The sequence below is a fragment of the Carettochelys insculpta genome, chromosome 23 (genome assembly GCF_033958435.1).
Source record: "Carettochelys insculpta isolate YL-2023 chromosome 23, ASM3395843v1, whole genome shotgun sequence".
Classification (NCBI taxonomy): domain Eukaryota; kingdom Metazoa; phylum Chordata; order Testudines; family Carettochelyidae; genus Carettochelys; species Carettochelys insculpta.
In genome coordinates, this window is record NC_134159.1 from 17,132,072 (window position 1) to 17,146,949 (window position 14,878).

A 14,878-nucleotide genomic window follows, 5' to 3' on the forward strand; every position below is an offset into this window, starting at 1 on the left:
CTTTGTCCCTGCTAGTCAGTGTGAGGGCGTAAGCGCTGATGACTGTAACATGGCGAGAGGTGTTGAGGGGGAAGCGGAGCTTGATCAGACGCTCACTGATGCAAGCTGGTAGGTCAGGAAGCTGGTGCAGAAGTGATGTCTTGATGGCAAGTCCCACTCCGTGGATTCTGTCTTCATTTTCTGGCTTGCATTTTCAGAAGGTGTAACCTGCTTTTGGTTCGCAGATGGATCCTTCCTCTGCCAGTCTGGTCTTGCTCAGGGCGGCTATGTCAATGTTTCAACATGCCAGTTCTCTTGCTATGAGGGCCGTTCTTCTCTCAGGCCTCACAGCATTCTCCCTGTCCAAGAGGGTGTGAATGTTCCATGATGCAAATATCATCTTTCATTCCACTATTTTTCAACCGCTGTGAGGGTAAAACTACCAGCTGCGGCATGCTGGCCATTTTGGTTGGGACAAGCAATTTTTGGGACTCCTTTTCTAGTCCTCTCCCTCATTTCGAGGGTGAGCAGTTCTGTTCCTAAAAAGGCCTACTCGGTCGCCTGGGATGCTGCCGAACTGGTCAGAGTTGAGCGACCAACATCCACAGGCCTCCTACGTGCAGGTTTGGAGCTATGACTCCCAGTGGTCACCTCCACCTGTTGCTTCACCCCTCCGCCATCGCTGCAGGACTTTGAGGTAGACAGAAGTTATGAGAACGTGCAAAGAACCTGTGTGGGAGAATGTTTAAAGTGGAAAAGCCGTTGCACAGGGCCAGTTCCACTCTCTCGACCTCAGAATCCTGGTTCCAGTGGTACAAGCAGTCATCACGGCTGGGACTTCCTAGGCTGCAGTGGATGGCCGTGCCGTCTTTGGTGCCTTGTTATGCCCTTCGCTCTCCACAGAGTGTTGCAGAACTGCCTTCTTGGTCGTTGGATCTTGCTGTTGATCTCATCCGTCCAATCCACTGGGGTCAACTTTGCATGCTGAGATAGGCAATTCCCTATCTCACCACAGGTTTCAGACCTGCCGGCTACCCTCACCTAGTTTAGCCCACCTGTCGAAGCGGTTTGTTGGGGTGTGGTCGTTGCATGCTACAGCTTCTTGGAGCCACAAGTGAGAGCTGGGTGCCAGGTGGGGACCAAAGGTGCATGAACTGCCCCCGAAGAGACACGACAAGTCCCCACACCAGAGGTGCTACCCCTCCCTGGACACCTCATACACCCCTGTAAAGTAAATTTTAGTAAAGTATTATCAATATTGCCTTTTTATTTTTTACTAACAAAACATTTATGGCTATAAATAGGAATTAATATTTGCTTTGTAATCAGTGCCTAAGCCCTCTGCATTCTGGCCACAGTCAGAAGTACATGAGCAAACCAACCTGGACAATCTGTTCCTTTTGACATTGATGTTAATTCATTACCAGTCCCTCTGAGTCAGTATCAATAGGATCACAACACAAGGGGGCAAAAAGAAAGACAGGCTGCAGAAGTGAAACAAGCATGAAGACCAGCAGTGCTTGTCTGATTACATACGAGATTTGTCATTAACAGGGTATGTGCAGGTGTCAGTTGCTGAAACTTCTCACTCTCACTCTTGTACAGCTCAATTTCAGAGCTTTAAAGCCAAATCAGTACAAAGCTCTGTTTAATATTCAGATCTATGTACCTATTTATATTACCTGACCTTACAGCACTGGAAGAAATAGTTTTCCATTCGTAAGTCGCCACAGTAGTACTCTCATCCCTTGCTATATGAGCACAATTGGTTCCCAAATTTCTGCTCATAGGCGAAAACTCATAAGAGTGACACTGCATTCCCATTAAAATACATGTAAAAGTCTCCAATTTGTTCCAGGGGCTTGTAACTTGACATAAACCAGTTGAGTTTAGGTACTTTTCTAATGTATTTGAATAGTTTGGCACCAGAAATAGAATGTAGTATATGTATGTAGGGCAGGGATTTCCAACCTATGGTTCGGGACCCAACCTATGGGTCCCATTAGATTTGTTAAAGGTCACTAGCTGGGCAGTTTCTAGCTGCATGTGGCTGTTAAAGAAGCCATTTGCAGTTTCTTAGTACTGCTGCCTCAGGCAGGTATCTATCAATAGTGATAACTGCTGGAGATGGCAGCTATCTCTATCACTAGAGATAGCAATATCTTATACCTAGGTGCTGAAACTTTAACACTTGAGTTAATTGCTGGGAGCAGGAGGGCTGGGGGAGCCACCCAACTTAGCAACCCTGGTGAAGAGGCTGCGGGATGAGGGGGAGTGTCTAAGGCTGGGGCTGTTGAGGGATGCAGTGCGGGGTCTAAGACTGGGGGAAGTTTGGGGCTGCAGGAAGAGTCTAATGCTGGGGGTGCTTTGGGGCTGCTGGGGGACTGTAAAGCTGGGGGCTGCTGGGGCAGGGGATGTAAGCCTTGGGGCAGTTTGGGACTGCTGAGGGGCTCTAAACCTGGGGGTGGTTTGTGGCCACTGGGGGGAGATGTCTAAGTCTGGAGTAAGTTTGGGGCTGCTGGGCGGGTTTAAGGCTGGAGGCAGTTCGGGACCGTGTGGGGGAGGCAGTTAAAACCTGGCTGAGGGCGAGATATGTGGGGCGGGCTGTGGAGTCTAATACAGTAAACCCTGGAGTTACCCAGGGGTTGTTCCTTCAACCCCTGCATAACTTGAATTTTCCTGCAAGGGGAGTGGAGCCAGGAACCACCAGGGGTGGTCAGTTTCCTGGTTCCCAGAGTGGCAAGAGCTGGGAACCAGGGGCAGGCTGGTTCCAGTCTCCCCATGGCTTGCACGGCCCGGAAACTGACCAGCTCATGGCTGGTCAGCTTCACGTTCCCACCATTGCAGGGAGAGAACCAGGCTAAGAGCCTTCTGCTTCTCTTCCCCCAGCCAAGGGGCTGTCGGACAGCTGCATGTCTGAGAGAAGAGAGGGAGAAGGCTCCAGCTGCGGGTCTCCCCACCACCAGCCGGAGACCCCATGGCTGGAGCTGAGCCGGCCACAGAGCTGCAGGTCTCTGCATCCCCTGGCCAGGGACCCTGCTCATATAAGCAGGGGAAGTTCACTCATATAGTGAATAAAGATAGGTATAATTAGGTTAATTCTCCCCTGCGGCAACTTAGAAGTGTCAAACTTCAAAGTGTCGGCATGCATGTAGCCACAGGCACTGCGAAGTGCCCATGCTACTTTGAAGTGCCTTTACTCCCCAAAATTTTGAGGAGTAAAGGCACTTAGAAGTGCCTGTGGCTACAGTCATGCTGGCACTTCGAAGTTGCCATGGGGGAGAATTAGCCTGATGAAGTGCTGCATATGCATCACAGCCCTTCATTAGAAATCTCCCCTCGCCCTGATTACCATGCCCACTTCGAAAATGGGGGCAAGCATAGACAAGCCCGTACTGTTTCTAAAATTTCTACAACATATAGGTCTATTTTACTTCTTATGCAAGGTGATTTGCAACACTGAGGGTGCATGTGGCTCCCTGTTTGGGCTGGAGGTCAGGCTCTGAGACCAACTCCCCTTGCTAGATTTCAGAGTCCAGTCACCAGCTCCATCAGGAACAGACCCTGCCAGGCTTTTGGGTTTTTTTGTACAATATAGACATTAGGCTGCCAGTGTCAATGGAACCCATTCCAATGTCCAAGAAACCAAAAAGCAGGACACTTGGAGAATTTTGGCAGTTGGTAAATGAGAACTCTTGCTTTTAAATAGGCTGAAATAATGACTTTGTTGCAAGCAGGCATACAGTTACAGTATGTATCTTGTAACTAGGGGTATGTCTAGACTTCTGGGAAGATTGACTTGGTCAGGGTTGATCTTCTGGAGTTCAGTTTTGCATGTCTGGTAAGGACGTGCAAAATCGCTCTCTCTGGGGTTGTGTGAGCAGTTGACCCCTGTACTCCACACTATCACATGGATTAAGGGGGATTAACAGGAGAATACTAGAGGCTAGGTCGATTTCCAATATGTCAGTTCTAGCTACACAAATGTCATAGCTAGATTTGCATATCTGAAATCAATTTATTTCCATAGTATAGGCTTAGCCTCTGGCTACATCTCAACCACCATGGTAAGTCAAACTAAACTACACAACTCCAGCTATGTGAATAGCCTTAAGTTTCATTATTGCAGAGTATACACTGCAGGGGGTCTATGAGAGAAACTCTCCTATTGATTTCCCTTACTTTTCTAATCTGGGACAGAGTAGAAGGGTTGACTGCAGAGCAATTTGCCATCAATTTCGATTGATACTCAGCAGTAATGTAGACATAAGCTATAGGTATTGGGAAGTTCAATGAAGACTGAGCCCTCCCCAAGTCCTGCCAGCCCTTCTGCCTGCACACTTATCATTACTGCGCTACATATTAACGCTTAGGCTAAATCTACACTAGTCCCCACCTTTCAAAAAGGGGATGCTAATGAGACACTTTGGCAGATGCTAATGAGTCACTGCCGTGAATATGCGGCTCCTCATTAGCTTAATGCCGATCGTGGCAATTCAAAAGTGCTGCTTTTGAATCGCACGCCACTCGTGTAGATGGGGGCCTTTTGAAAGCACTCCCCAGTCTTTGAAAGCCCCTTATTCCTATTTGGTTTTAGGAATAAGGAACTTTCGAAGACTGGGGGGTCCTTTTGAAAGGCTCCCATCTACACAAGCCGCGTGTGATTCGAAAGCGGCACTTTCAAATTGCCATGGGCAGCATTATGCTAATGAGGCACTGCATGCTCATGGCTGTGCCTCATTAGCATCCGCCAAAGCATCTCATTAGCCTCCCCCTTTTGAAAGGTGGGAGCTAGTGTAGACATAGCTTTAATGTAAAAAATCAGTTATTCCATCTTTTGAAAACATTGAGGTTGTAATGCTGAACCATGAGGTATTTCTATATATGTGTCATTAGCTGAACATCATATGTCAATCCTGTACCACAAAAATACCCCACCTCCCAGTCTTTACCCTAGTGATCACCTGGAAAGGTTTGAAGCAGCCTGGTACTTACACCATGAGTCAGAACCACCTTCAACTCATCAAATCTCCTTTTTTGAAACTTTCCCATTTTTCAAATGCAGATTAACATTTTTAATCCAGGTTGTGCTTCTATCCACTCAGAAAATATAATCATGTTTCACAGCATCTGACATTTAGGAACTGGAAACTGTCACAATAGTGATAACTGTTGTTGTAATGGGATAGAATTGGATACGCAGGAAAAAGTGTAACATTTTCTTTAAAAATCATGATATTAAAAGCTTTGATGTCTGACTTTAGATTTTCATTTCAGAGCTGAAGATCTAATTTTTGGAGAGGCTGAGTACACATGGATGAATATCTGACCCTACTGAAATGAATAAGACAACTTTTACCCCCTAATTCCAGATAAAATCAATGAGGAATGCAGATGGTCATCACCAATGAAAATCTGACCTAAAGTCTGATTCTACTCTCACTATCACTGGTATAAATCTGGAACCATTTCCCTTATGTAATTTGTTTTATGACTGAATCAAAGGGATGTGACAGCAGAATCAGAATCTAACTATTCTACTTCACTTGAACAGAAAAAGACTCACTAAATTCTGTTTAAAAAGTGATTACAGCCCAAGTCAGAACATGGTCAGTGAAAGACCATCTCATCTAAATAGCCAAATGGCTCTCTTAGTCTACATTGTTGTTCTGTTCTGTTGATACATATATCTGTCCTGTGAAATGGTGACAGACAATTTGCAGGGATAAGGCTTTTGACATATCTGAGATAAAAAGGTGGTATTTTTTTTAAATCTAGAAGAGAACTCCAAATGAGAGAGAGAACATTTATAACCTCTCAGAGAAAAGGTATATGATAGAGTGAGTATACAGCAGCAGATTTTTGCTATTGTGCATCTCTCTGTAGCCAAACCTTTGTTCTGTCCTAAACCAATTAGTGAGCTTTGAGTAGAAGGGACACTCACAAAAGAATAAAATTCCTTAAACCATGTAGCATTGATGTGTGTCTCACTATTCTGAAAGAGTAGCTTCCCCCACAGTGACAGAAGTAACCCTACCAGGATTGCAACTGCTAAGATTTTCACTCTGCTGCTGTTTCCATAAGGAAAGCATTACCACATAGGAACGTGATCCAAGTCAGTTTCCTCCTGGGGCTGTGACATCTCAGAAGAAAAGAGAAATGAGAGAGTGCAGGAAAGGGCCAATTTCAGTACACCTCCTGCAATCATACGGAAATCAATAGCTGTAGTAGTCTCTGGGTGTAAGAAAAAATTTGGCCTGCTCTGACTTTTTGCAGATATTTTCTACATTAGTATCTTAACTACTAAACAGAGAGGCGATTAATACCATTCATTCACCTGGGCAGGAACTTCAGCTGCACACTGAAGGTTGACTGGGCTTGAATGTAACCTGTTTTCGGAAGAAGCTCCATGTGGTTACTCAGTCCTTTGCATACTTCAAACTTCAAGCGTAGAGCGGCTTTTGCTCTGCAAACAGATCAGACAGATCCGAGTGGGTTTGGGTTGGCTGCTCAGCAATGACTTTTTACTCAGTGCTCTTTGTCGCTATTCCCATTGCAACTCTGATTTGTATGTTGCACTTGGAGTTATTCTGAGATTTCTGTGCAATGAAGGATAGTTTTCTGTGTGCATAGAATTGTTAAAGCAAAATCACACAGTTGTGTTCTCTGTCAGGCTATGGCTCTCTGGTTTCTATATTTAAAGCATGATAAACTCAAAGTCAAAGCATTGCGGAATATAAGCCATTTATTGTGTACTTATCACACGTTTTCCTTCCTGAATCAACAACTCCAGAGTGACATAAGCTCTGTTCTAGGTGGAACCCATTCACAGGTGAAGGGACAGCCTCTCTAAAAAGTTAGTCTTAGATGTCATTAGGCAAAAGTAATCCGGGATGGGTGGGACCAAACAATTGTAAACAAGTATTAATATTAACTCATGAGTCAAAGCCCAGCAATCCTGATTCCAAATGCCTGTAGCACTGCAAGGTAGAGATCGTCTTCTATTGTGATTAGGGGGAATAAAAGAGGAATGAATATGGAAGAGGTTGGTGCACACAGCTGAAAGCATCAAAATTATCCATTTGCTAGCTACTTCTTTGCTTTGTTCCCAGGTCTTTTCTAATGTTGTAACTGACCACAGCAGTTAACACTGATTATGAGCAACTCATGTCTTCGCTGCTTGTTTTTCATGTGTTCTGCTGGCTCGGTGTGAGGTGCACTGTACAGCAATGGACTCCAGGTTAAATCCTTCTTCCAACACCAAGTGCACAGAATCTTTAACTGTGGACGGGGAACTGACAGCCAGGCCGAGCCCTTGGGCTAGGTGTGGGAGAGGGCCCCACTCCATGCTCCTGGAAGGGGTGGGGCCAAAGGCAGCCAGCCCTTGGCATCACATGGATCATGGCCGCTCCTCCACCCTCAGAGTTTCCTGGAGTGCATTGCATGGAGCACTTGCCTCCTCAGGCAGCCCTAAGAGTGGTGCAGAGTGCCCCAGTGGTGCTTTGATGGCGATTTACAGGGCTCAGGTCTCCAGGTGCCATCTTTGCCACAGTAGCATTGGCAGTGGCTGGAGCCCTGGACCCCTTTAAATCACCAGGCCCCAGAGCAAATACCCTTCCTCCCTGTCAGTGGGCTTAGCCATGGGTAGTGGCAAGGGTCTTGGCATCATCTGAAAGATCTCCACACATGGACTGAACATGTCTACTTCAGCAGACAAAAGGCTAAGCCAATACTTCCAGTGTCTGAATATGCAGTCTTAGACTTGATGCTTAACTCAGGTATTTTCTCTAGGACTACGTCTACACAGCAGTGTTATTTCAGAATAATGCATAAAATAGCTATTTTGAAGTAGGGCTGCTACTCACAAAAATGTATATCAAAACAGCACTTAGTTATTTCAAAATACATTATCACACACAGCGCTAACTTTGGAATAGTGCATATTTTGAAGTAACTATTTTGAAACAGGTGCTGTCAAGACAGGGAATAGCACTTATTTAGAAATAAGCACTGGCAATTTAGAAATAAGTGCTATTCCTCTGGCAATGTGGTTTGCCAATTTCAAAATAACACACCCACTTTTTCAAATTTATTTCAAAATAGTGTGTGTGTAGTGTAGATGACAGCTGTTATCTCGAAATAACTTGGCTGTGTGGCTGTAGCCTTGCAGTGTAATTAGAACTGGTAAGCTAAGTAAAGTTCCTGACTCTCTAATATCCTGAAGACAAGCTGCACTGTACTGAGGGCCCTAAACACAAAGTGCGTGCCAGGGCTCAACATCTTGTATGACTGCTCCCATTGGTTAGCCAAATTTTGCCATAAGGTAGTTGACAGCTTTCTTGAGATAGGAACATCTCAAAACCTGGGATTTGCATTGGCAGAGTTAATCACTTTCAACTGACAAAAATGATTCTGCCTCTGCATTTATAATCTTGTCACTGGGAGTGGGTTATCTTAGACCAAGAAAATCTCTTACATAAGTTGTGCTTTTCACATTTGTGAGCTGAATTTCTGAGATAACAGCTCTACTATTTCCTTCCAACTGTGAAGAATTTCTGCAGTATCTAATTCTGGTCAGAAATGTAGAATATGCATCTTCTAACAGAAATAGTAAAAAAAAAACAACTTATTAGCATGCATTTAAATAGAATCTGAAATGTGGGGATTGTTAAAATAGGAACACTCAGCATCTAGCAGCCAATAACTGCATTAGATGGGGGAAAAACAGTACATTGAAGTCTCTTAACAGCAGGTGACCTAATCATTCTCTAAAAGCCAGAGTCACTGCACAGATCTCTCCGAAACTAACAATCTACAGCACTAACTTTACACTGCAATATATTCTGACACTGTAGGTAAGTGTACAGATATTATAGTGGCAGGGGCTATAAAAGTACCTGGACAAAAATCCTGCATCTTCTGAGTTGGTCTACCTATGTACATATGCCCAGTCATTAATGAATATACAACATTTGTGTGAGTTGGGGAAAATTTTATTCTCTGCATTTCGTAGATGGGGATCTGAGGGAAAAAAAAAAAAGACTTGCCCAACATCACACAGGAGGTCTATTGGAGAGCTGTGACTAGAACTCAGGTCTCCCAACTTCCAGGCCACTGCCTTAGCTATAAGATGTCATTCTAAGTAAATAAAGTCTTTAGGAAATAAAGGATAATGTCTACACCCATGGCAATTACTCTCAGAGCTTGGGTCTACTGACTCAGGGTCAGGCTATAGGGCTAACAGTAGAAATTTTGGCCTGGACTCTGAAACCCACCTGGGGGATCATGCTTCAGCCCAAACAAAAATATGTGTTCTGTCATTTTAGGCCTCTAGTGTGAATGCCCCAAGAGTCTGAGTCAGTTGACCTGGGCTCTGAAACTCAATGCTACGGACTTTTGTTTTTTGTGGTTCTTTTGCAGTGTACATATTCCAAAAATATCCCTAGACTGCTCCACATCAGTTCACAATACCATAACAGCTCTGAATGTCAATGACCCATGACTCACACCCCATGTATTGAGAACTTTGAACTCATGGACTCTGAGCAAATTCTTTCTGCCTTCAATATTCTGCTATGTACTCTGGAGCCAGGAAAAAATAGTCACTCAAAGTTAGTAACGAGTGAAACATAACAAGGAGGAGTCCTTTGCCAATGTGTTTTGCTGATCTGAAGGGGAGGCTGCTTTGCCAATGTGTTTTTCTGATCTGAAAGAGAGGCTGCTGCTGGATATGCTCCCCGCTCTTCAGCAGCACGATCCTCAAACGGTGACTTCAGTGGGAGTGTTGCATAGCAGGGCAAGAAGTGGTAGTGAAAAACAGACAGCTGTGAACCTTTTCATTCAAAGAATGGAGGCCTTTTCTTCCAAAGCCAGCAATATCCAAATTGAAATAAGACCCACACATAACACTGTATTGTAAACACCTTCAGAAATTAAATATCTAGCTAACAATATAGAATGAAAATAACAAGGAGTCTAGTGGCACCTTAAAGACTAATACTTTTATAATGGCATAAGCTTTTGTGAGCTGCTGCTCACTTCATCACATATTTTCACTTCATGCATCTGGCAAAGTGAGATGCAACTCACAAAAGCTTATGGCATAATAAAACCATTAGTCTTTAAAGTGCAACTGGTTTCCTTGCTGTTTCAACAAACACAGGATAAGGGGTCTACCTCTCTGAAATATAGATAAGAACTTCACAGGCTAGGAGATAGGGTAAGGGGAATACAACTGGCCCTTTCAAAAAGAAAGAGGCCTTTTCAGGCTTGATTATACTATACAGAGATGTTATAGTATGGGCTCAAGGTATGCTTGATCTCCATGGTGGCTCTTCTATGGATCTTATGAGGCAGAACTGGCCTGAGGCTGGCTTCTAGTTCTGTCATTGATTTTTAACTACAGGGGCAAGCCAAAAGAAGAATAACACTGAGAAATTCAAGGTACTTTGTAGCAGTGTTCCGTCTAATTCTTCCATCCAAGGGCAGAGTAAATTTTATGTGCACCAAGGTATGTGTGGATGTGCACCATCAGTAGAAATACATGCTGCCCACTGTGGTTGGCTGTGGGCTCTCTGCTAATCAGCTGGGCAGCAGCTGAATCTCTCCTGCATGACTGCTTAAGCACTCAGCTTACAGGGAACACTGCTTTGTAGGTTATCCTAGGCTGACTAGATATACTTTTGATGTGCATGATGAAATAATAGGCTTAATATCTTCTTCCCTCCCCAAAATGCGTGTGAATTTAGTGCATGCAAAAGATGCTGGGTATAAGCCTTACAGACTGAAGTCTCCCATCCACGTACAACCCTGCAGTAGCAGTGTGAATTTCCCCCAGTGACCAGTAGTGGTCCCTTTAAGATGATATGCCCATGTGCGGATTGAATTTTATGTGGAGGTAACATGAAGATGATGTGTGACAAAGTGTGTGTGTGGGGGGGGGGCTCAAGGATGGGGGGATGTGGGATCTGGCTAGGGGTGCAGGTTCTGAGGGTGGGGCCAGAGATGAGGGTTTGGGGTGTAGAAGAGGGCTCAGTGCTGGGGCAGAGAGTTGGGGCACAAGGGTGAAGACTGTGGAGCGTGTGTATGGAATCTAGGATGGTGTTAAAAATGAGGGGTTTCCATACAGGCTCATCTGTGGGGGGAGGGCTCTCCCCAGTCCTCTCTCTGCAGCAGCTCTGGGCCAGGTGAGAGGGACCTCTCTGCCAGTCATGGGAGCTGCAGTGAGGCTTGGATGGGCTGTGGAGGGGTGCCTCTCACATGGCTGTGGCAATCCATGCTGCTGGGGAAGATAGACTTTCTCCCAGTTGCGACAGCTCTCCGCTGGCCCTGCTGCAGCCAGAGAAAAGTTCCTATCCCCTGGCAGCAGCAGTTTGCTGCTTGTGCTGGAGGAGTGCTTTTTTCCCAGTGGCAGCAGCTCCCTGCAGGAGCCAGCTACACCTCTCTTGCAGCCGCAGCAATGTGCGTGGCACCCCTGAACACCTATGTGAAGCTTATTAGGCGGTTGCATAGATGAAATGTGGGGGGGTGCGCACTCCCCAGCATCGGCTCTTCTCGCAGAACTCACAATCAGTGCTGTGCCACTTCCAAAGAGTGTGGTGGCCTGGTATCGCCCAGAGCAACTCAGAGTGAGAGCTACTCCTATGCCACACCACTCAGGGGCGGGGGCGGTGGGGGGCAGATGGTAGGGACTGTTCTGTACACACCATAAGCAGCAGGTGGGGCAGAGCATAGGCAGGGCATAGGCACAGCAGGGATGAGACGGGGAGGTGTATGGACAGGGAAGGGGATACAACATGGGCAGAGCAGGAGCATGTGGCTGTTGCCTTCCCTGCAATGGTTGCCTCTGCGCATCTGTACAGCCATGCTGCATAGAGGGAACCCTACTGACCAAACAATGTGCTTCAGCCATAAGTGAAGGAGCTAGCTCTTTAAATGATGAGGTAATTCAGTTTTTATGCCTGCTGAGTCCTTGACTTCTCTGTTGCCACAGCTGGTACAGGAACCAGTTATTGCTATTTGTGTTTGTTGTTATGTGTCTACCAAAATGGAAAAGACAAAAAAACCCATAGATGGCACTGGAGAAAGACGTTCAATGTATTCAGGGTAGGACCAAGAAAATTTTGAAGGCCTAATTAGGTGTAATGAGGTTTTATTAAAACAAAAATTATTCAAGTACTATTGGCCATTATGTTAGTATAGTTGACTGATTGTTAGTATGCTTTGATATTTTTCCTTCTCAGACAAGTCATTCCTTAGGATCTCCCCATTTACTTATTTTAAGAAGCTGATCGTTAAATGTATGATGGGATAGCTTACCTGCTTCTAATGATGATACAGTCTTGATAGAGCCGGTCGTACATACATATTTTTAGATCGATATTTGGATCAGGCACCCAAACAGGCACATCAACAGAAACTCCAGTGACACAAAAGTGTACCTATATATTTAAATCAATAAATCAATGTTGTTTACTACTTTGTTACTCATTGAAATTCTCTAATAACAGATTGTGATAAAATGGGGGTTTGAGCAGAATCACATATCCTATTATTAATATTAAAGATATTTTACATAAGCACAATAAAGAAAATATCCTTTATAACATAAAACTTTGCAGGTTTCACTTAGCAGCATAAAAGAGTATGAATTATAAGTTTTGTCCAAATATTATAGTAGGCATAACTGAGTGTCATACTGACTACCGCAATACAACTAATATTTTAAACTTTCACTTAAAATCACTACACAGTTAATACATTTGGACATTGCAGTTATTTAGGGATAAATAGTTATGTCATGGTCAGCACAATGCAAGCAGCTCCCATAGTGACCCCTCCCTATAAAGGACTCAGCCCAGCCCTAAAAGAAATCCCCATCCTTCCAAAGAATGTTTCCACAAAATCAAGTGTTGCTTCTTTGTGGGTTCTGGGGAGCACCGACCAGGCTATGGCAGACAATCACCCGCTAGTGTGAATTTTCTGATATGCTACTAAGATCAACACCTAAGCAGTGTTTGGCCTAATATAAAAGTATCAAATTAAAACACACTTTAGTGGTAATCGGAGTTGTTACCTGTCCCAGTTATCATGCATTCTGTGAGCAGTTTCAGTTACCTTTCTTAGGATGACTATCCACTTATTTTTCTCTACGCTCTCCCAAAGCTTCAACACCCACACCTCCACCAAGCCCTTGTAGCTCTTATTACATAGAAGGATGTCAAACTTGCTTTTCTTAAGTATGTTGGACCAGACCCTGCTCTTTAGAAACACTCACTGGTTTGCAGTCTGGGTTGTCAAATGTTATCTCAAACTCAGCACGTACATCCCCAGGGACAGATGGGGTAAAAATAATCTGAAGTTTGACTGAGCTGAAGGGCCCAATTTCACCTTCTGTAACCTAAATGTGAAACAAACAAAAAAATACTAACTTTCATTAAATCTGACTATATTATTCTATTCTATATAGAATCTTAGACTGTGCTCGTCATCAGTATCTGAGCCTGTACCTATACTGAATCACTGGACCTTTGTACATATAAACATGCTTTGGTGATCGACACAGTTACATAGCTATGCTCATTTTCAGATTGAACGCACTATGTTGGACGTGGTAGAAAAGTGCAACAATAGTGCCTCACAGAGCTTGATCTTTCAAAAATCTGAGCAACTCATCTGAGTCATGGAGTGCCTTCAATTTCCAGAAGGTGCTCAGCATTTTGCAGAAAAGCTCCTCAGCCATGGACTCCGTGTGATAGCTAGATTATGGGGTTTACCATCTCTTCTGGGTGTTCTATCCTCCTTCCATCACGTTCTAGGCTGCCACATAATGGTTTTTGTGATGCCATCTGAATGCCCCTTTCCACATCTCACTGAATTTGACAGCAGCAGGCTCAATAGCCTGTCCTACTCCCCTCCACCAACAGGAACTTGTAGGGTGGGTTTTGCAAAGTCTAGGATTTGTGGAGCATGTACTACAAAGAAGCCAACATCAGCTTCTGGAAGGATAAATCAGGGCCTTCTAGGCTTTCTCTGCGTGGATTCTGAGGCACCTGCCAAGGGCTCCTTTGCCTGTATTTCCCCATCTTATATAGGATACATGAGCAGTTGAGAGGAGTGTGCCATTCTGTTCACTCTAATCTGAAATCTTGTCTCTGGTCTCTCTCTCTCGCACACGTGTGTGCACACAAACACATTTTTGTCTCTGGGTGAATTTTTTGTTTTGTCCTGCCTCCAGTCTTTCTACACCATAAGTTCTTTATGTCAGGTTCGTTCCTGGTAGTTGACCAGTTTGTATGAGGCAGAAGGTGGCCATATAAGACAGGTTAAACTGCAGAGTGCAAATGCAGTAGAACCTCCGTTTTGAACATCTAGGGAATAGAGATTGTTCATAACACTGCAGTGTTCATAACTTTGAACAAAATGCTATGGCTGTTCTTTCAAAAGTTTACAATTGAGCAGTGACTTCTTATAGCTCCGAAATTTCACTATGCAGAAGAAAAATGCTGCTTTTAACCATCTTGATTTAAAAGAAATGAGCACAGAAAGTCTCCTTACTTTGTTAACTCTTTTTTAAAACTTTCCCTTTTTTAGTGCAGTAGGGTCTCGACATTCACAAGGGTTCCATGTTGAGAACCCTCGCAAATGTTGAATTACACAAATGTGGCAGCCACTCCACCTGGAGTCCGGTGCCAGAGCTCCTGCCCGGGATCCCAGGGGAAGGTGCGGCTGTGACACTCCTGCCCGGGGCACCGGGTAAGCGGTGGCTGCCAGCCCTCCCTGCCCGGGGTCCCGGGGAAGTGGCAGCTTGGGGCCACTCACAAATAATTGAATTCACGAACCGTAAGTTCGTGAATATTGAGACCCTACTGTAGTTTATATTTAACACAGTACTCTACTG

At 44.5% G+C, this 14,878-nt stretch overlaps 1 protein-coding gene across 1 annotated transcript in view; it reads right to left on the bottom strand.

Annotated features, from left to right (window-relative positions):
* Positions 1-14,878, bottom strand: part of CFAP74 (cilia and flagella associated protein 74) — a 96,078-nt gene that overhangs the window by 20,385 nt on the left and 60,815 nt on the right. Inside the window, exons 18-20 of the mRNA XM_074975592.1 lie at positions 13,256-13,378; positions 12,298-12,419; positions 6,317-6,445 (exon numbers count right to left, since the gene is read on the bottom strand). Of these exons, the coding sequence (XP_074831693.1) occupies positions 6,317-6,445; positions 12,298-12,419; positions 13,256-13,378 (374 nt within the window). The remainder of the gene's footprint in view (positions 1-6,316; positions 6,446-12,297; positions 12,420-13,255; positions 13,379-14,878) is intronic.